This window comes from Pristis pectinata, chromosome 17 (genome assembly GCF_009764475.1).
Source record: "Pristis pectinata isolate sPriPec2 chromosome 17, sPriPec2.1.pri, whole genome shotgun sequence".
NCBI classification, from domain to species: Eukaryota; Metazoa; Chordata; class Chondrichthyes; order Rhinopristiformes; family Pristidae; genus Pristis; species Pristis pectinata.
In genome coordinates, this window is record NC_067421.1 from 23,329,675 (window position 1) to 23,353,353 (window position 23,679).

At 38.7% G+C, this 23,679-nt stretch overlaps 1 protein-coding gene across 1 annotated transcript in view; it reads right to left on the reverse strand.

The window, feature by feature from the left end:
- Nucleotides 1-21,423, reverse strand: part of hip1rb (huntingtin interacting protein 1 related b) — a 113,834-nt gene extending 92,411 nt beyond the window's left edge. Inside the window, exon 1 of the mRNA XM_052032134.1 lies at nucleotides 21,228-21,423. Within this exon, the coding sequence (XP_051888094.1) occupies nucleotides 21,228-21,320 (93 nt within the window). The 5' untranslated portion in view covers nucleotides 21,321-21,423. The remainder of the gene's footprint in view (nucleotides 1-21,227) is intronic.
- Between the last annotated feature and the right edge of the window lie 2,256 nt (nucleotides 21,424-23,679).

Consider the following 23,679-nt stretch of genomic DNA (forward strand, 5'->3'; position numbering starts at 1 on the left):
ATGTGTTGCCATGGTATTAGATGGATGAAAAGCAGGGGAGTCACCTCATACCTTGGTCAATACTTACAATCAACATCACTGAACAGATTACCTGGTCATTATACTATAGCAATCTGTGGCTGCTGTTATTGTGTACAAATTGGGCTGACATCTTCCCATATATTACAAGTGAGTACACTTCAAAAATGCTTCATTTTCTGTATATCCACTTTATGTCTTGAAGAGTGCTATATAAATGCAAGTCTTTGTACACAGATTCAGCTGATATGTTATGATCAGGAACAGAGTAGAGTTTGTACTATAACCTTTCACTTCAGGAAATAAGAACTCTATCACTTATGTAAGCTGACATGTAGAACTTTAAAAATCAAGATATCCATGGAGCTTTACTTTTATTATAAAGTCATAATATCAAGGAATAAAATAATGTAAACCCATGCACAGCACTAAAGCAAAGGATCAATTTGCTTCAGTTGGTAAAATTCAAATCAGAAGAAAGTTCAAACTCACTCCAAATTCAAGCACGCAATCCACTCCTGTACTGTGGAAGTGATGCATTATTTAAGCTATTATCCTTTGAGCAAAACATAGCAATTTCATACCTGTCTTTCCTTATGTGAAGACTCATAGCAAAATTTAATGACAGACACACCTAGAAGCAAGTTAATTGGTTTCATTACTGATTACAGGATCTGTCTGCTCTCAAACACACCATCAGCAATAGCCAGCATTTGCTCACGTTTCAACAGCAAGTGCATTCCCAAATAGTCACAATGCTTTAAAAGATATTTTCATGTTATATGAAAATATGTTGTTTTCATTTCATGCTTCTGAAGTCCTACCATCAAAGGCAATTTCATTCTAAAATCAAAAAATGACATTGTAACAAAGTCAGTGATGCAGCAGTTGTACAACTATCTTAAGTACACAAAATGAAACAATCCCCAAATACACAGCCTTGTCAGCTAGTTTATTAAAGAAACATTGGCCAAATGTCACTAATCCAGTCATAAGGACAAATTAGTACAGAAACTGCATTCAACAAGGTCATTGTGCAAATTGCACATGCCTTCTGTCTCAAGCCATGAACAGAGGCCTACAGACTAACTGCTCGATTGCTCTGCCTGTGAAAGTCGAGAAAAGATCCAATAAACTCTCAACCAAGATTCACATAAACACATCACAGAATTCAATAGACAAAGGTGCATCCATGTTTTCATTATATTATCATCAGTCGGAATTGAGAGGCTGTCTAGTTCCTTTTTCAAATTTGTAGTAAATTGCTAATCACAAATGACAATACTGGAATTAGTTCACCAAATATTGATTTTTCATGCTACACAATCCAAAATTGACTCTAACCGGAAGGAATAACATAAGCAATCACTCCCAGCAGAAATTGCAACAACTGCACAATTGGACCAAACATTTCCAGCTCTGATTCACCTTAGTGCACAAAGCCTTTTCACAGCATAATGACATCAATCATCATGCAATGCACATTTTACCCTTTGCACCTTAACCTGGAGCTCCCAAATCTAGAAAATGATCATCATTGGACTGTCACAAAAAAACTGCTACCAAAGTGTCACTTTGCTTATGACAGAACATGTTATAGGGCAGCTGCATAACTCAATGGAGCCCTACCCCTAAACAATCCAATGTGCTCAGTCTGTGCCCAAATAGCACGTGTTTGGGTGAATGCAATTTATCAGAAAATGACATTGTTTTCAGCTCAATAAGCACCCTTCAGGTAAGCCGATTGTGGGCTGGGTGTGATAGGTGAATCACAGAGAGTAGCTGACCTTGGTGGGGGAAGGAGACACAGAAATGTACAATTGTAAAGATAGTCTCCCCCAAGGCAACCTGTGTGCCAGTGGTGCCTGCCTGCCACAAGGACTATATCTTTAAAAACTAATGTTCTTTTCTGAGCGCAGCAGAGAAAAGTGGTGGGAGCAGCGTTAATGATACTACTCCCAACCACACCTGCACAGGTAACAATTCAAGGAATATTTTAAGGCAGAAATTACACCAATGCTATTACACATGTCCTTAACCAATTTTGCAATCCTTTTGAAGGACCTGATCTGATGCCAGTGCTACATGCAACATTATTTTAGTGTATGAAGAAGTTGCAACTTAAATTCTTGGCATAACTTCCTTTAGCTATGAAGGTTTTTGAACCAATAAAAATTTTGAGGGAAAAGGAGAGAGTTTTGTATCAATGTCAGTCTCAGCCTTTATGAAATCCTTCCCCTGAAATGCCTGGCACTGAAGATGAGCCAGCATTATGCAATTATGCTCACATATCTAAAAGACAACTATTACTGACTGACAACTACAAGCTATATTCTCAGCGTAGAGAAGATGTCAAATCAGATGGTATCCAAACAGAAGGGCAAGCCACACTGGAAAGTTTTACTTCATGTGTGCCTCTACAGGGTGCTAGCTAGTGGGCGAGCATCTTTCCTGTTTCAAAATTAGGCAATTGGACATCCAGCTAAAAACACTTCAGTGAATGCAGGATTTTAAATTGTTTTAAAAAAAGTGATAAATACTTCAGTATCATTACTCAACATAATATTATGCTTAAAGCAACCAATGCACATTTTTGACAAAGAGAAATGCACAACTTTTTTTTAGAAAATAGTTTGTAATGAAATACATCAGCAAGCTGCAGATACTAATTATACATGGGATTAAAAATAACAATTTTAAATCAAATGAATCTGTTGCTGGAAATAGAAAGGTTGTGCTTTCTCAAGGGCAAGTAGCACCTAAATTATTTTATAGCTTTCAAACATGAATAGATTCATGCCAGAACTTACACTGCATCATTTCTCAATTAACCAACTATGGAGTCAATATTTACAACCATAAATATCATGGTGTAATACAGTATAGTAATCTTTTCACAATTATTAGGTTGGTTCTAGAAGTCATTAGCAATTAGTTATGTTCACATGTCCCACGTGTTATATAAATGCTGTTTGAAGATAGTAATTGGTGATACTTTTTAAAAAAGAAATCTGTGGGTTTTTTTTGCAAAACACTGAATCGAATTCAAGTTCAATGTTCCTGGAATGATGCAATTAATCACTGGGGAAAAGCAATCAAACAAGTTAAGTAACCAGCTCATGTTTCTCATTGAAGCAGAAAGTTGTTAGCTGAACTGGTTAAGACTCGCTAGACCAGGTATCTGTCTTAATTCTTTTAGGCAATCAGTTCAGAAGACACACCCTGTCTTTACAAAACAATTGAAATCGAGCTCAACACTAGAACAAGCAATACTTTTGAAAGGCATAGAAAAGACCGTTCCTGTTCTAATAGAGGTTAAATGTCAATTGGCCTGATGTCTCCGTGGAGTCTGCCTTGCTTGTTAAATTTACAATTACTTTTATGAAAAGTGCTGCGATACAATTTGATATCAATGGTTCTTCAAACCGGCTCCACTGGTAACAGATGAAGTGAAGGAAACATTACATTTCAACCCATTTTTTCTCCCCCCCCCCCCCCATGCGGTATTCTCTTCATGAAACATAATAAAAAAATAAAGCAACCTTAAAATTAATTTATAAATAAAATTTAATTTTATCAATAATAAGATTCTGGACCTTTCTACTACCAGCCCTTAGTAAAGCAAACAAAGCTACCGACTAGTAGCAACTCTTACCCGATTTGGATGCGCAAATCTGGCAGCCCTGATTCTGTTCATTCAAAATGATGCTGATTAGCAAAGAACTGCACTGTCTTCCTTTCATGAATTACAACAATTACTAAAGCAATCGCTGACAAACTCAAATGAACAGACTATGATAAAAATGTACAGTTTTAGGCAAGACTGGGGTTAGTGACTGAAATAATTTTACACTGTCAATATTTTCTTCTAAAAAGCAACATTTACTCTGGGATAATGGATTTGGGACAGTGATAGAAGAATAAGCTGGGAAAAAAATTGCTATGTACACACCTGATTTCCACTGCACAAAGACGCTCTTACAGTCTATCAATACTTGCGTCACTAACACCACTCTGTCAATTATGATTGCTCCTATACACGTTTAGCAAACACTAATCTCTTTCAGGAGATCATGGTCCTTATTGTAATGAAAGTGCATGCTTTGCACATAGAAATTAGTCTACTCAGGTATTTTTGTATTCAGAAATAGCACAAACCCCCTCAAAAAAGTTTGCAAAATTGGTCAAAAGCAAGCACGTAGCAGCATTTGGACGTTTTATACCCAGTAAGTGCTAAAACACAATTTATGCTGTTCCCATCAGCACCATGCCAAATTCAGTAGGGAGGCTGACACTTTGCTGTGCAACAATCAAAAGAGAGGCAATAACTCTTAAAGGCACATTCCCGATGGCAGCTGGACAGCAGCAACTGCCATCGAGGAGAGAGCTCCCAGATTTTGAGAGGGACACCTCTTATCTCTTCTTTGGCTTATGTGAAACAGTTGGAAACATTTTTTCACTGTTAATAAATAGTCAATAAAGGAAATTTGTTTTAATTGGAGTAGGTCAAATTGAAAAGTGATGGCTTTTCCTCAGTGCAGTGAATTGGAAGAACATAAATGCATGCTCATGCCAATCACTTAAACCTATTTTAAACCGTTTCATGCACAAAGCGCAGCCAGCCTTGGCAGAGTTAATTTACTGCCATTCCCAGCCATCCTGAGAAGGCATGACCAGGTTCTCCTTGTAGGCACGGTAGTGTAGCAGTTAGCATAACGCTATTACAGCGCCAGCGACCCGGGTTCAATTTCAGCCACTGTCTGTAAGAAGCTTGTACATTCTCCCCATGTCTTGCGTGGGTTTCCTCCCACGTTCTAAAGACATACGGGTTAGGAAGTTGTGGGCATGCTAAGTTGGCGCCAGAAGCATAGTGACACTTGCAGGCTGCCCCCAGAACACTCTACGCAAAAGAGGCATTTCATTGTGTGTTTTGATGTACATGTGACTGATTTATCTTGTCTCTTGCAAAGGTGCAGGTGTTGTCATGATGCTTCTCTGTCATTAGATCAGAATTATAAACACATCATCTCTTTGTTGTCTTTATCAGGATTGTGCATCACCTAGAAAAGGAACTTGCAAGCTTTGGTATTTCTATGGTGATGGTGCTCTTGATCTTTCAGCAGTAAAGATTGCAGGTGCTGTCAAAGTAACACTTTAAAATAGCGCCTAGAAATAACTGGTTGCAAAGTGACTTTAAGGTCACAGAGATAAGGAGTCAAAGCAGTCAATCCACTTTTAACCAGACAACAGCAACGTGATGAGTGGAATGCAACAGTTTAGTGTAAAATATGTACAATGAAAAGTTCATGAGACAAGACAGGGTTTTCAAAAATTTGATCCTTTTAGAAGACACCAAATGCAGCAATGTCATATTCCATTAAAATTACTGATGATACAACAGTACAATCATATAATTCTGTGTTAGAAGTACTTCTTCAATACCTTCCGAATCGTCAATTATTCAGAGCACCTGCTTCACAATAAGATTTGATTAACTTTTTTTTAAGATATGCTTCCAAGGACATAGCCACAAAGTCTATGCAGGAGCTTATCCTGAAGCATTGCTTTAACTTCGTAGGCAAATGTTTTTTCTAAATCTTAAAAACAGGAAATGCTGAAAAAGTTCAGCAGGTCAGGTAGTATCTGTGGAAAGGGAAATGGTCACCTTTACAAGAAGGTCTCTTTCCACAGATGCTGCTGACTTTTTCCGCCAATGTCTATGTTTAACTTTAGATTTCCAGCACCTTCCGTTTTTGATTTTCATTTACTTTTATTTTTTTTTAAAAAAAGCTCATTTATGTACTAATACAAAACAAGGTTGTAGCTGAACATTTGAAAACCACCTCCAAATCGCACATTAACCAAGTTTATAATGCAATGTTTAAAGCTTACTTCCTAAATTTTTGTTCAATTATATACGTGACAACTTAAAGCTAATTGACCAAAGAACTATTTGCCCACTTCCTTTGACTTTATTACACCAAGGTGAGAAACCTAATCCTGGAGGATGTTGGCGTAAAATTTAACACAAGCATAAACAAGAATTGTAAATCTGTGGCAACATGTCCTCAGGGCACGAAGTGTAGCTCAATTTGTGAAGATTTCCTCGATTCAGTAATTCAAAGACTATGATCAACATTATTTCATTATTTTACACTTTGCTGGCTATAGCACACCAAGGAAATATATACAGTGGTCAGTCATAAGAAACAGCATCTTAAGGAACTACCAGCATATCTGATACTTAATGTAAAGAAATTAGTAGCGCCTTCCCTCATTAACCAAACCCCTGCTATGAGCCTCAACCAGTCTAACTCCCACTAGCTGCCCTAAGTTAACAGACCATTACTACTTATCTCAAGTATTAAACATTTACCTTCTAAATTTTTCAAATGTATTTGCTCACTCACTACAAGGTGTTAATTTGTCAGCAGTATTTGAGTGCATAGTTTATTAGGCAGAGTGGATCAAATCAGGTTAATGATGAAATATCCAGTCAGAGTTTAAGAAAATTGGTTTTATATAGTTTTGGTTAGGCAGAGATCCAGCTTTATTCTTGGGAGGGCTATGAATGAATTATTTGCCTTTTACGTTAATGGTATGTCAATTTAACTACTCAATGGGAGGGTAATTGACAAGAACCATGGAGACCTATAGTATAGGAGGAGGGTGTCTCCTCTACCTCTGCTACCTCTTTGCCATTAGAGATAAACTGTAACTGTCCTGTATATTCACATTAAAATTGTAAAATTTGAGAAAAAGAAAAAAGATCATATGCTTGGATATTCAATTTCATAATAATTTCCAGTGTTATGCAATTAAAAATTGATTTTTCAATGAGTGAAGCATGATAGGGAACATTTCTGGATCATTTGTGTCACTCAGAAAATTTAATTGGATGCCTCCTTTTGGAAATCACCCTTGCAAACCCAACACAATTCCCACATCAGGGCCACACAGCCGAGCATCATCCCCCACGCGACATTCATTTTGGGGCATTGAAGGATTACCAGAGACAGCTTTCACAGGGCACTCCCATTCCTTCCCGCACAGCACCCACCTGGGACAGTCACAGAGCACAGAAACAGGCTCTTCAGACAGTCACGCCTATGCTAGCCATTTGGTTAGGCAGAGATCCAGCTTTATTCTTGGGAGCGCTATGAATGAATTATTTGCCTTTTAAGTTAATGGTATGTCAATTTAACTACTCAGTGGGAGGGTAATTGACCAGAGAACCATGGATATTAACTACCAATATTAATCCTATTTTCCAGCACTTGCCATTCTATGCCATGGCATTTCAGATGTACATCTAAATACTTAATAAATGATGCAAGGGTACCTGCCTCCACCACCCCTTAGATGATGCTTCCAGATTTCAACCTCCCTCAGGTTGAACAAATTCTACCTCCCATCCCCTCTAAATCTCCTATCCCTTAAGTTAAACCTATGCCATCTGGTTATAGACACCTCTGCTAAAGGGAAAGGTCTCTCACTACTAATGCTCCTCATAATTTTGAGTACTTCTGTCAGGATCCCCCCGGTCTTCTCCACTTCAAAGAAAACAAAGCCAGCCTATCCAGTTTCTCCAACCATATTGAATGGCCCACACATTTGTAGTTTATATTCATTTCCATTACCCTAAGCAAGCTATGTCAATGTGATGCAAATGACATCATAATTGCCAGCAGATACCTTTCACTCTCAATTCCATTTACAGTTGTACACAAGAGGCAACAACTGGTCTCTAATCTCATAACTGCAACTGTTACTTCTGGATGAACATGCCAAGTATGTAAAAGTGATCCTAAAGCCAGGTTTTTTTTAAATGTCCAATTTATTTCTTCTGACTTCTAATAATTCAACACAGCTATAGTATTCATCATTCTTAAATGAAATGTAGCAACAACCCATGCAGACAAGTGGTTTTGATCAACTCCTGAGCAAATTAACTGACGATCAAGACTCTTGCATTGGTCAGAAAGTTCCTGATTTCAATCACATCAACTAGCATCTGCTGGCTGGAAGTGTTTCCCAAAATAAAAAAAATGGACCTAGCAAGTGCTTCCAGCTAGCTAGGAATCAACACAATTGGGACTCAAGGGCAAATCTCAATGGAGCATCCAACACAGGAAGATTCTAAAGAAGGGAGGTGAGTAAAACAAAACACTCCTTAATGCCTTTCATTTATCAAATAACCTTATGAACATGAAGGATAATGACACCTTAATTTTTTTTCTCAAGGAACAGTACTTTAAAAAGGCACACAAGATAGATAATTTTCAAAATGTAGGAATAAAAATACTTTCCTTATCACAAGGATACAAAACAAAGCAAACAACTCACAATAAATACAGCCAAAAATCAAAAGAGTGCTTTTGTTTTAAACAGACATGGTGCATCAATGAACTCCACTTTTCAATTCCTTGACCCTTTGAACTAAAACCAATTCCTCAAGAAGAGGATAACGATTTCTTTTTACTTAGAATCCAATCACTACCTGCAGTTATATAAATGAGATCAACATGATAATAAGTAAACAACTTAATGGTTCACACATCATATGTTGTAACTGCTGTAAAATTGATCAATGTACTAAACTCCCAAAGATAGTGATAGGAAAGTAAAAGAATAAGAACTATATTGACCTCTTGCAGATCAAAGTGATTTAAAAACATTACAGTTAGATTAAGTCACAAAAGAGCTTGTTACCAAACTTTTAAATCATTGTGCAATTGTAAATTAAAACAGTTATGATTAAACTATGAAAGTTAGAACTGAAGTTACTGTCAGATGTTTAATTATTAACATGTAATTGCAAAGATACTGACAATATTTCACTTTCTCAGCCACAATGATTAACCGCTGATATGCACACACTAGAGCTCCTGTGCTATGCAACTAATAATGTGCTATCACATCACTCAACTAACGATTTATTAGGCAAAGCCACCAACATGGGTGATACCGAACACTACAGTCTGAAACATTCGAATATTTAATTCCCTTTCTGTACTAAGTTGCAGCAAATCAGGTGCCATGCATTCTTATGTACAAAAACGTGCCGCCTGGTTCTCCACTCCCAAGACTGAGCTCAGGAGGACTGGGGGGAAAAGAATAAAACTTGAAGCGGCTGGGGACGTGGGGTTGGCTCTTCCCACAGGACATGTACTTACCTCGCAGGTCTCCCAGCACTGTGGGATTAAGACTATGCTGTCCCAAGGTAACAATCCAAAAATCAGTGTCCAAGAACACTGTGGTGCAAGTTCCCAAGCAATGTTCCAAAAGGACCACTGCAAGGGGAATGACGACATTCCCTGCTCTCTGATGCGGGAATCACGCTGTGGTCACAACCATGGCAGGAAAAACCTCATCAAATTTTCCATGTGGCGCGAAATGGCCCTGAATTGGTCGTATGAGCATTTAACTCATACAAACAAAATCTATTTTCAACTGCAGGAAGATGAAACTGCATAGTGAAAGTGAATTTCCAAGCAGGTGTCCTTTATGTGGAAGGACATTTTAAGATGTTTCAGAGATGAATAAACAACAAAAGTTGAAGAAATTACAACCAAAACCTTGATCAAAAGGTTAGGTTTTAAGAAGACCATCTTAAAGTAGGAGGAAGACAGAAGTGAAATGGACGTTTAAAAAGGAAACCACAGAGCATACTGTTTAGGTAGACGTGCCTAGCAAGAGCAGGCTGAAGAGAGGGTGAAATGCAAAGTCACGCAAACAGAAAGTGCAAAAAATTTTAAAATTGGAGAAGGTTACAGAGCTAGGGAATGGGAAGGGCGAGAGGATCAGGACTTGAGGGTGTGCATTAAATTAAAGGCATCAGGAACTTTGGGTTGGCAAGAATAGAAACATAGTGAACAGGACACAAGCAGTAGACAGTTGAAACAGCTGAAGTTTACTGACCAATGAGGTAGGTGACTAGCTCAGACAACACTGGAATAGATAAGTCTAGAGATAATGAAGGCATAGTTAAAGGATAAAATGGCATGGAACAAAGCAGACCATACCAAAGAACAAGCAGGATGACGGTGAGTAAAGATCTTGCTGAGGAAAAGGGGAATAGACAAGGAAGTGATCAAGCAAGTTAATGGCTTCAATCACATAGAGCTACCATTTAGTACTGCCACCAATCAACATGCACCATTCACAAACCAATGCTGTTCTACTGCCACCCTCTTGAAGTGCTAGAGCAGCCAAAGGTAATTCTTCTGAGTCTTCCCTTCATTTACGTGAAGTAACAGTAAATCTCCATATTCTATGAAAATAGACAAGAAGAACTGAGCATATGTTAATTTAACAGCATCAATCTGCATCTCATCAACCTACAGTGAAGCAAATTCAATTTTCAGTGAATTATTGCATCTCAATAGGTTTTCCCATTTAAGGGAGGTTCACAACTGTACAACAGGTTTTCATTTAAGATTTAAAATTGACTTGTTTCATGCAATTTGAATGGTTCCGAGAGCTTTCTTTGTCTGAATGGTTGTAAATGTGTATCGCTGTGTAGTGAGGACACTGGCTCTGCAATGCCATCACCCCAATAAGGCAAAGGAGCCAAATTAAGAGACTTAAAATGACAAAAAAAATCACTGAAGCATCCTGAGTTAATGATTGCACTTCTCTTGTTGAATTTGGTCCTTCACTACCTCAAGAAGCCTGCCAAGCCAGATTCCCCTGAGGATTCAAAGTACCTCACTGTTCAAACAAAACAGTCACAAAGATTCAACAGAAATAGACAGGAAAAACAACAAATCCCAAACCAATTTTTAAATAACTGTACAGTCTTAAAAAGCCCATAATCCAATATTTGGTCTTTAAGCATGTATCTGTGCTAGCCAAATCCTTTTCCAATATTTTGTCAATGTCTGCCCTATTTTGTTGTGTTTTCTACAATTCTATCAAAGCTTCAGGAAGAATGATCACAAGTAGGAATATTAAATGTTTTTCTCCTCCTCCAGAACCCAGGGACAAAAAGGCTAATTGGATCACACCAACACACTCCTGCCCCAGGATGAACCTAGCACCTTAACTGTCAGGTTCAGTCACGTCACACTGCATCACCAGGGATGTTTACGTTCACACTGCGTCAGAAACTGGCATCAACTCTTAATAACACTGCTCACACATTTTCCAATGAGGAGAGAACAACATTTTAAGCAAAAATTTAGTTTACAAAAATATCAAATTCTAAACAAATCCAATAAAGAGAGATTATTGGGCACAAGTCAAGCAAAGGATTCTCGCACCAGAGTACTAATTAAAACACACCCTTGTGAACGGTATCCAATAACTACAGGCACTGGAAGTCAGATGTTCTTTTTTAACCAAGACACTCATTTCCTTTCATTTCACCACTCCACAATCCAGGAGTCAACAGCACACAAGATCTCATTCATGTTCATAATATCAATGAGGTTCCTTTATAGGTTGCACTCACAGCACCAAGTTTAAATATGCCCAGATGAAAGTGGGAATCCTATAGCACAAGACTCATGACAACACAGAGGTTGAACTGTTCCTAATCATGACATAAGGCTGACTGTGTGTAATATTTGTAAATTTAGAGGTAGAAATTCTGTGAACTGCCTGCACTGATGGAGCAAATGCCTTCTTGTAATCCGAGTTCAACAGCCTCCTTTGCACCCATTCTAACCAGTTAAGAACCAAATTATATTAAAGAAAAATCGATTCATTTCTATTACTTCCAATTTACAATATCCTCTCATTACTTCCAGTTTATAACATCCTCTCATTCACAGTTACTTTGTTTCTGAAGCACAACTTGAGCTATCAAAGCACCAGGCGCAAATATTTTTCTCCTATACTTAGAATACACAGTTAAAAAATTGCAGAAATGGTTGGTAGCTGAACCATTGTTCTGTGGGAAGGAAGTAAAGATATATTTGAAACATCAACTGATTTTGTGTTTCCTCAATTCCTCACCACGTCTGATCTAATTAACTGCACGAGTTGGAAGGAGTGAAGAGCAGTGAAACTGCTCTTGTGAACTTAGGATTTGGCTCAGCTGTGATGGGTATGTGCCCTGACATTCATCATGGAGCTGTGAATAAAAAATGGCTACTTGGGTGAAATCCTGTGGGTACGTGCATTAGCAATGGAAGAAAAGAGGAAAATAAAAATTGGTAGAATAACTGAGCAAAGTGATAAAAGGCAAAAATCATCCTTATGAAGAAAATGTTTTAAGTTCTTTTGGTTTTACCTCTGAATTACTTTTGCCATAATACACAAGATAAACATCATCCATACACTTTCACTTTCTATCACTTCTCACAGTACAAAGACTGAAATGTCATCCACCCACCACTTAACCATAAACTATTTCCTTTTGTTTCTACCAGCATTGGTCAGACAATAAGAGTTTATTATTTGCGTCATGGCTGATACACTTAACATCTGCAACTTTCAAAAAAAACTCAAGGCAGGTATTCTTTTAAATGTCATTTAATAATTTCTACAAAATTATTTTCCAAAGTCAAAATTCAAAATAGCCAAAACTGAATTTCTCTTGAATCCACCTTCCTATTGTTACAAAATTGTTAACACACACACAAACAGCTGTACATGCATTACAACAGAATCATTTTAGGGACAAGCACATTAAGATTTTTTAATTCCATTCCCTAATACAACTTGTATTTATACCCAAGTACCAAAAAGGGCAACAACTCTTACTATTCTCAATAATAAGTGAATACAATATTCAATGTTCATTCTAAAAATCTTATTTCCAACAACTGTATTTTTACAGTACTCCCTTTAAAACAAAGAATATCTCAAGACTCCTTTACCATGAAGATGAACAGAAAACAGCATAGAGACCAATTGTTGTCGATGGGAAATATAGTTGCAAAAGATCGAGTGGATTAGAAATGAGAAACTAGAAGGATTTGGACCTCAATTTGTTGAGTCACAGGAAGTGTGTAGAATTATTAAGAAAGTAACTCAGGGCACAACGGTCTAGATGAGCTGCAATTTATAAGGTTAGGTAGAATTAAGGTCACTGGCAAGAAATGTATTTAAGATAGCGATTCATGAAGGAATTAATGCACAATTGAAGGCTGCAACATCTGACTAGAAATGCAAAGATGTAATCTGGGTAAGCAATGGTCTAGGAGTATAAGAAAACATTAGAACAATAGACCAACTGAATGGCAAATTGACTACTGGAACTGCACACTACCAGATTCCACGAGCAGGTAACCATCACATGGAAAGGGACAAAGGCACACTGAACTCAAAAGCAGAAATGATTAGGTTCCAGTTTATCATATTCTGGCAGTGAAGCAGGATTAGCCTTGTTGAAATCAATTTAAAATTGAAAATCTATTACAAATACAAGAGAGGAAGCCATGCTTTTTGACAAGTTTCCAATATGATGTCATTATTTATGCAGTCATGGATATATTTTACATCAAAATGTGCCTTCTAAAACATATTCCCTGTTAACATACAATAAACATATCCACAAGAAAAGCCAAAAAAGCAACAATGTGGGTGACTGAACCACACCATATTCTAATTATAATACGTTAATGTTAGTTTTCCTCTGTGCAAACCACTGAGATTAAGACTAATATCCGCTGTGACTAATTATTTAGAATTGTATTTCAGCCCTTATCAATGCAAGCAACTAGGCCAACAAAACAAGAAATGTCATTATTAATTATAAAACCAGGGTCACCAGAATCTACAATCCCTTCTCTAGTTATGGACATTAAATCCGAACCTTTGTTCAATCTCCTTGACAATTCCTCAGGGTCGAGGATGACTTGCTTCTATTCCCGTTCTGTAAGGCCTGAGATATTCAAAGTGTATTATGTAGCTTGCACAGACTCTGCCTTTCGTAGAGCAGGTGGTACTTGATGGGGTGGATGGCATTGTCCACTCTTTCAGCTGCATATGCATGACATCCCATCATATAGACTGTCAAGCTGATCAGTGCCTTTCCTGATGCTCCTTCTCCACTTTAAGCAGCCACAGGTCAGTTGAGAAAGATATTACACTTCTTTGAAGAGGCTTTGAGAAAGTCTTTTAAATGTTTTCTCTGTCCTCCTGGAAATCTCTTAACACTACTGAATTCAGATCAGGGTACTTGTTTCTGGAGTCTGATGTGAGGGATACAACAGCTGACTGAGTGTGATCACACCCTCAATGTTGGGGTTGTTGGCTTAGTGGAGGAGATTTTCCTGGTACACTTATCCTGTCAATGGATTTGGAGGATTTTGAGGAGACAGTATTGGTTGTACTTCCCTGCTTTGGGATGGCTGGCAATATCCCCAAAACATATGGGACAGTAGGGATCACTACTACCATGAGTCTGGTGTCAGATTTGAGGTCTTAATCTCATGGACACTCTTTTCCTCAATTGGCCAAGGGCTGAACTGGTATACTGAAGGCAGTAGTGAATTTCAACATCTGCTTTCACTGAGAGATGGCTCCCAAGGTATGGAATATGTTCCATATTTTTCAGGATCTTACTGTGAATCTTGATTGCTGGTAACATCAGAGGCAGGTTGGTAGAGGACTATACCTTTAAACTGGAGAAGGAGCATTTAGAAAGCTTTGATCACCATGAGTCTTTATGACCAAGGGCCACTTTAGTAGAGGAGATACTCAGTGAAATATCCATCATTTCATGTGCTTCAGTGTATCAAAACCCTCGTTCCAATAACACGATGAACACTGGGCAGAAAAGTAGGTTTCCAAGATAAACAGAACTTTAATTAATACTCATGGTTCAAGAAAAAGTTCAGAACAGTTTGATAATATTAGCAGCATGGTTGACCTGATATTTCCCCACATAATAGTTATGTAAATGATTTCCAAAAGTATAAGGTGACTTCAATTTATTTCCTCATGGCTAGAACAATTATTCACTAAAATTCATTTCTAATCAAATGCAAACATACAAGTGCTACAACCCCAGATAATGTCTTGTGGAGCAATGAAAAACATTGCCCTTCCTACAGAAAACTTGAATGGGTTACAATTTGTAACAGTGGAGATAACTATTGCTTTCTTTGTGCAATTCACCTTTAGTTTGAATATTAGCATTATTAATTATAGATAAGATTATTATTTTTAAAAATTTTCCTGATTTAACTTGGTTATGCATATTTCTTAATACCACCACCAGACCAAAGTTTCTCTGCATCTGTTCTCAGAAATCTATTTATCTAATTTAAACCATTATATTTCCAGGTACCTTGACCAGATGATCCCTTCAACCTTCTAAACCCATAAAGGTATGCCAGAATGTTGCTAACTATCCTCACAATTTTGCTCTTTAAGCCTTGGTAATAGTTATGGTGCATTGGCAACCTACCCATTCCAAGACCAATGAGTATTTGCTAAGTGAAGTATTCCAGATATTCTGGCCATGGCTTTGTATAATACCACTTGTTCACTTTTGAATTCCAATCCATTTGAGATAAATGCCAATATTAGATGAACCATCTTGATGACTTATCGAACCTTTCTACTAACTTTTTATAATCAGTATACCTGAGCAACTAAATCACTTTATTCCTTAACAATTCTAATCTCTCACTGTGACATGCATATCACATGTAACATCAATAACATCTTCTACTTTAATACTGTCACTCTTTCAAGGATCATTTCTTGAGAGGAACTGCCTCTGATGTTTCAACAGCATTGGCTCTGTAAGCTGCTTCATAAGTAAGTACTTTCGTTGATGGATTAAATCATTGACCATTTCAAGTATAGAAAATTAATTATGGTGTTATTGAAACACAACCTGAAGGACACCAATTTATATTTCTGAAGTCCAAAATGGAAGATGATTGAACACACAACCTGCCACAGTTTTATCTACTATTACAATTTATGACCTTTGTAACATCCTGTCCTTCTATTTGCATTGTCTGCAAACTCAGATGTACAATCCCCTGTTCCTTCATCAAAATCATTAACACATTGGGAAGCTGTGGATCAGTGAGATGCACCAAATCAGATCTGGCCAATCAGAGAGTATACTTTACACACATTCTCTATGTGCTGTCAAATGTTCCCTCAACTTTTAAACCTCATTTTTTACTAATGACCTTGTGCGAACATTATCAAATGCCTTCAGGAAGTCTACATGCAACATCCAATAAGCACATTGCCAGTCACCTCGGCAGGAAATGAACTGTATTGGTCAGAAATTACCTGCCTTCCAGAAAAATTACCTGCCGACTCTGAGCTAATGCTTCCTCGTGTAATTTTTCCTCTCTCCATTCTCAATAATGCAATCTAACACTCTCCCCTCACCACAACTGAAACTAAACTGCAGGTTCACTGGTCTCTCTTGACCTCTCCTCTCAAATAATGGAATGTCCCAATCCAAAAGCAGTTCTTAAGTCTAGAGAGTTTTAGGAAATTACAATTAAATAGCAGCAATTTTCAACCCTTTTCTATAAAATTCTGCCATGGAGACCCAACGATTTGTCCATTTGAAGTTCTAGTGTTTTCTTCATTGCCATTTTCTTTTGCAGATTTAATCCATTTAGAGTCCCCAACACCTGCTGCCCACCCACTAATTTTTTTGAGTTTCCTTTGGACTACCAACGTATTGCTCCCTTCCTCCACTGTGAAAATGGATGAAATGTTCTCTGTTACTAGTGTGCAACTTTCCCACTATCCAGTACATATGAGCCACATTTGCATCACATTTAAATGGACTCACGTTCTCTCATACCACTCTCCTTTTAATACATTTATAAATGTTTGATATTAGCTTTTCTTTCACAGTTACTTTTAGTCCCTCCTACTAGCTTTTTTTTATATCTGTTTGTTGACTTTTAGTGCTCTCCAGTCTGCTAGATTTCCACTTATGTATTCATGTAGCTTTCTTTCACATCACATCATACTTCAACCATGCACTATGGTTGTAAAACTACACGTTTCTAAAAGGCACATACAGGTACAATATCATATCAGACAGTTCTTCCACAACTTCTTACTGCTTAACCTGTAGGTTTATCCATTAACAGTGCAGCTTTATTTACTGTGGTCAATCTTTACTTTGTTCTTTCAAAACTTGCCTTATTTAAAATTCAAAATCTTGTTTTTTCTCTCAAATCCAAATTCAAATCCGTTCACATTATGCTCATTATTTGTCAGATGTCTCCTTACCATCAAGTTGTTCATGAATTCTGATTTGTTATTCATTAAAAATCCAGTATAGCTTGTTCCCAGTGCTATAATCTACAGATGTCTTTGTTATAAATTACACTGTACTCAAAATTAAAATAATAAGCTTCCCAAAAACTAACAATAAAGAACTCAAAGGAGGGGGAAAAAAAGTCCTGCATGTATGCTAGTAAAGCAGAAGAGGCTCCATTTTCACCGGAGTACTTAAATGATCAATAGCTTCCATTTATATAGCGCCATAATAAAACATCTGAATATGCCTCCCAGGAACATAATCCAATACAAGCTGGATGGTGACCAAAAGCTTCATCAGAGAAATATGTTAAGATGCATCTTAACAAAAAGTATGGGAGATTGAGAAGCGGAGAGATCTGGGGAGAAAATTTCACAGCTTAGAAAGCCGGGATATAAAGGGACTACCATCAATGGTGTCACAGAAAGTTGAGGAACAAATCACTAAAGTAACAGGAGTGCAAATACTTTGGTTACAGAAATGGAGGAAACAGAGAACTTGAAGTGATTTGAAATATGACAATTGAGACTTTTTTTTAAAAATCAAAGCATTGCTTAACAGGGAGCAAAAGGAGCCAGGCAAACATGGGAGTGATGAATGAACAGGGCCTGACATGAGCTGGGTCACAAAGAGTGAAGGTTTGGTTGACCTCAAGGTTATGTAAAGTAGGAAGGCAAGTAAAATCAAAAACATTCACTAGATCAGGCAGCACTTGCAGAAAGAAAAGTACAGTTCAGGTTTCAGGATGAAAACCCTTCATCACAACTGGGAAAGTGAGAAAGCCTGTGGGAGGCTGACCAGAAGTATATAACAATATTCAAGTGAACAAAGGGACAGCTGAGGGTCTTAGAAGGAAATGAGCTGAGGTAGTAGTCAGAGATGAATTAATTCAAACTCAAAATTAAAATGCCCAGAAACATGAGGGAAATAAAGGTAGAAGATGTCACACATTCACATTAATGCCAAATCTCAGTCATTCAAATGTAGGCAAAAAACACAACTTCATTAAAGTCAACCATAGTAAAGGAAATGCAGAATTCCTCAGCACATACTACTGGACATTATAATGAGATCTATTTTTCAGCTATTCCTTTTTGTCTTGTTCTTTTCTTAGAATGAATTAGAGCTTCTCATGCACGCAGAAAATCTTCTTAACCTTATGGGCTTTTTGTGTAACATTGTTCTGGTATTGATCTGCATTTATTTCATATTTCACTCTTACCAAAAATGTATTTTTTTTAAAAGAGTTAGCCACCACATAAATATTTCCAAACATACAAATCCATTTCCTATACTAAACCAAGTCATGCACTGAAATTTCAACCCACCCTCCCGCAGCCCCAAAGAAACACCTGTTCTTGGACCAGGTTCAAACACTCCTCACCTAGTGTTTAATGATACAGCATTTTGATGCAGATCCTAACTTTGATTACCAATCTGTGCTGCGTTATTTCATCTCTTGTGGATCTGCAGACATATGGTTCTAGGTCAGGGCTATAGCATCAGTGACACTAGGTCATTAATGTTTTTGGTTTTGGTTTATTATTGTCACTTGTACCAAGATGCAAGACTAACACTTGTCTTACAGATCAATTGATCAATACAGATCAATTCATTACACAGTGCATTGAAGTAGTACGAGGTAAAACAATACAGGATGCAGAATAAAGTGTAACAGCTACAGTGAAAGTGCAGTGCAGGCAGACAATAAGGTGCAAGGTCATAACAAGGTAGATTGTGAGGTCAAGAGTCCATTTTATCGTACCAGGAAACCGTTCAATAGTCTTATAATAGCAGAACTGAAGCTGTCCTTGAGCCTGGTGGTATGTGCTTTCAGGCTTTTGTACCTTCTGCCTGATGGGAGAGGGGAGAAGAGAGAATGTCCGGGTGGGTGGGGTCTTTGATTATGCTGGCTGCTTTACTGCGGCAGTGAGAAGTATAGACCGAGTCCATGAAGTGGAGGCTGGTTTCCGTGATGTACTGAGCTGTGCCCACAACTCTCTGCAGTTTCTTACAGCCACAGGCTTAATTGATTGCAATTCAGTGACTTCACTGGGAAATGTGCATGTGCAGGCATTGTGGGAACTGCCATGGATAGTCAACACTCAAAGCTCAACAAATAAAAACAGCCTCCCAAGCAAGATGCTAGAAGGTTGCCATTATCCGAGGATATACCTTAGCAATGAGTCAGCAAAACTGGGTGCAACATAAACTGCACTGGTCAAAGGGCACATATTAGTAGACATGTAGAGGTAAAAATAATTAGAATCACATCGTAATAAATCGGTCATATTACATCACAGAGGAGGGATTCAGGTACTTGTATTACTTCTGTTTAATATGTAACATACCTTCCCCAGCTCCTCCTAACCAATGACCTATAAAATTACTTGCGTGTCTCTCTAAAATACTATCTAGCCAGAACTTTTCAAGTAAAATGAGGATGTTAAAAAAAATCCTTAAACGTTTCAGCCTGGACACCAATTCACCCCAAGTAAAATTCTCAATTGGTTAAGAGAAATATCCTGGCTTTTGACATCCTCATTTAAAAATATCTTGCCAAGATATCACATGCACTGGGAGTTAATTTTACTTCATGGTGGCACTGGATGCTACTTTTACAGGCATGATTTGTTGGATCTATCCTTAGACCCGAGTGGAAACCAAAACACGGGCTGGCAGATACGACAGAGACTCCTTTAATTGGTCAATTCCGGTCCAGTTAAGCAACACCTGATCCCAAACAGCCTTCGGGCGGGTAGACTGCCACAAGGACGGAAGGCAGATGCGGCATTTCCACTTTAACCTTCTAGCTCCCCTTTGACAAATTCTTGGCCGTTTTACGGACAGAATCTAAAGAGCCCGACGGCAGCCGCCTGGCTGCTTCAGAAGTGTCACCTTCACCAGGATGGCTCGAATCCAGGCAAAACATCTTGAAGTGAGGCTGCCATGCCAATATTTGCATCCGATAAGCAGCGGTGGCAGAAAGAGGCGTTAACGCCATGTTCGAAGGTTTACGGAAAACTGAAATAAACTGATCGCGGCTTTGGGCCACTTTACATGAGACGCGAGTGTTTCCCCCATCATCCCCGCCCCAACAAATCCCAATTCCATTCAACCTTTTGGAACTGATCAATGCGCTTGTACCTGGATTCTAACAGGAGCCCCGTGCTCTCGATAGGTGCTCAAGCAATAAATGGTGGTAAATGTTGAAATACTCAAGGCTGATCAATCAGCTGGGGTGTTGTGAAAGCTAGAGTCCCTGGTTGAAAAGCAAGGGTGGTTTCTTATTTATCTGCAAGTTGTTTACCTTTTATTTCTCTCACAGTACCTGCTGCTTGGACTATCCCCTTCACTCCCTGGATTTATTCTAATGACTGGGCACACACAACTGTACCTACTACCTGCGCTCTCTCTATCCTACTATCTGAGCTTTCTCCCTCACTTCCTGCCGTCATCCTGATGCCTGGGTACACTCAGTTTCGTACCTACTGCCTGTATTTGCTCTCCCTCCATCCAGCCTGCTTTCCTTATCCTGCCTTCTGCTTGAGCTTCCCTTCCCTGCCTCTATCCGGCTGCCTGTGCCCGCTCTCTCTCTGTATTGTACCTGCTGCCAGCGTTCTCCCTCTCTCTCTCTCTATACATTTTACCTGCTGCCTGTGCCCTCTTTGCATTGTACCTGCTGCCAGCGCGCTCTCTCTCTCTCTCTCTCTATATTTTAACCTGCTGCCAGCGCTCTCTCTCTCTATATATATATTTTAACCTGCTGCCAGCGCTCTCTCTCTATATATATATTTTAACCTGCTGCCAGCGCTCTCTCTCTCTATATATATTTTAACCTGCTGCCAGCGCTCTCTCTCTATATATATATATTTTAACCTGCTGCCAGCGCTCTCTCTCTCTATATATATTTTAACCTGCTGCCAGCGCTCTCTCTCTCTCTCTCTATATATATATTTTAACCTGCTGCCAGCGCACTCTCTCTCTCTCCGTATTTTACCTGCTGCCTGTCAAACTGCTCCCGCTCCGCTTCCAAACTGTGCACCGAGCGGCGGTGCAGAACCTTGGCCGGCACTTGTCTGATGGTGTTCATCGGGAACCCGTCTCGGTCACGGCGCAGCCGCTCACTGCAACGATCTGCCTCTGCTCCCGGGCGCGCCCCCGCCCGTGCCCGTGCCCGGTGACAACCCAGTGCCGGCGGCGCGCGCCCGTGTGCATCATGGGAAAAATGGGGCGGCGCAGCCTGGCAGCACCGTCTCTGCTGCAAGAGGAGGGCTGGGGACGGGGGTGTAGCTGCCAGTGAAGCAACCTACCCCTACCAGCATGCAAACTGGGAGCATGGTGGCTACTTTTCTAAAATGCATTCAAAATATAATGTGTACGGTCAATTTTTAATGACCAACCTCGTAAGCCCTGCCCACTTTAGCCTGATCCTAATTTATTCCCCATATTGATAGATGAAACATGAGGAAAGTTGCAGATTGTTTTTCCCCTACATGCAATTGTTCAACTCTGCCTCCTTAGACTACAGTCCCATAGATGGTTTAAAAATCTGGACGTCTAACACATACTGTTTGGGCAAAATGGATGCAAAACTGTTTCCTATATGGCACCTGGATGGTGGAGGAGGCATCAGCTGCCATTCAGCACGTGAACAAATATATTATCATTTTTTATATTATCATTTTGTTGATCACTGTAAGGGATGAATTTAGCAGGACGTGCACTGACAGATTAATGAAGAAAATAAACTTCCCAAAAGACAAAACCCAGCCTCCACCTTTATGTACATCAACATATAAGATATTAGAGATGAGGAAAACATGTTCCCAAATTCAGAAAGGACAGTAGAGAAACTGTTTTTCAAGAAAAAATACCAGGGAGAGAAAATGAAAGTTCAATAAACAAATTCTGGCAAAAAAAAGTGACAGAAAAATGGCCACAACGATAAACTCAATTGTAGCATTTGACTTTCAACCCACGCATGGGAGGAATATTGCGAGATATTATTGCATTTCTTTGCTCCAAGCATCACTGATGATGAAGATAAACAGAGTATTCTAGTTAGCATGACTGGAGCCCCTACACAAAACTTAATGAGAAACTTGCTCTGCCTGCAGAAACACAATAATTTTAAAAAATAGGGAACTAGTGAAATTTGTCGAAGAATCACTTTAACACAAAGTCAAGCAACAATGTGCAAAGGTTTAAATTTGACTCATGATTAATAAAACCTGACAAAACAAAGACTGAGTATGTAGCTGAATTGAAGGTTGCAATTATGGCAACATATACTCAAAGATATTAAGGGATGGGTTAGTACGTGGAATCAATGACAAACAGAATAACAAGCTTTGATATCACAATTGAATTTAACCTTCATGTTTTCACTGATAATTGGCCATACAATGAAATGAGCAAGGAAGGATTTGCAAATGACACTGGCAGTTCCATGTGATAGCATGCACAGAAATACAGCAAAACACAGTGTTCTGAAGCAAATTGAACATCATTTTAGCTAAACAAAGACTGTTGCCACCATTAAGGGAAATAAATTCCATCTGAATACTTGTCACATGTGGTTTAAAAGGCCACACCACCAGAACCTGTGGAAATAAGCATAATGCAAAGTTAGCAAATAAAAGTAAGAAATTAAAGGTGTTCAAAATTTCCTAAGTTTCCAGCATTTGGAGTACATAAAAGGAAGCATTAAGACTGAAATACTGACAAGGAACTTGCAGTGTTTAATGATAAAGAGATTGACTCATGGAAAATAAAACCACTGATTATTGTCAAAAAAGTGAATGATAGAGACGTGACATTTGAGCGTGACACTGGATGCAGTGTTCAGCTGTTGAACCAGACTGAATATGCAGCTGCATGGCCAGAAAACACTATGCCTGAAGTCAGGAAGGCACAGCTAAATCTGAAAACCTACACTGGTGAAATCATTAAAGTCAGTGGAATTGCTGAAATGACAGTGAAATAGCAAGGAACATGTTAACAGGAGTTGTTGCACGCTCTGGACCAAACTCTTGGGAAGAATTTGGCTGAAAGAAATTCCCCTGGATTGAGCAACATCCACATTAAGATGGTTGAAGCTGGAATGATGCAGGCGGTGGTAGACTCATGAAGGGAGAAATTCCCCTGGATTGAGCAACATCCACATTAAGATGGTTGAAGCTGGAATGATGCAGGCGGTGGTAGACTCATGAAGGGAGTTTCAAAGAAGACCTGGGCACATTGAAGGGCACCAAAGCCAAAGTTCATGTTGATCCAGATGCCACAGCATGATTCTCCAAGCCCAGGTCAGTGCCTTATTCAATGAAACCAAAATTAGAGGCTGAAATTGACATGCTTCTCATAGAGAAAATAACTGTACCAAACTGTACCACCCACTGTACCAAAGTACCGTGGACCCACCAGGATTTACAGAGATTACAAGCTGATTG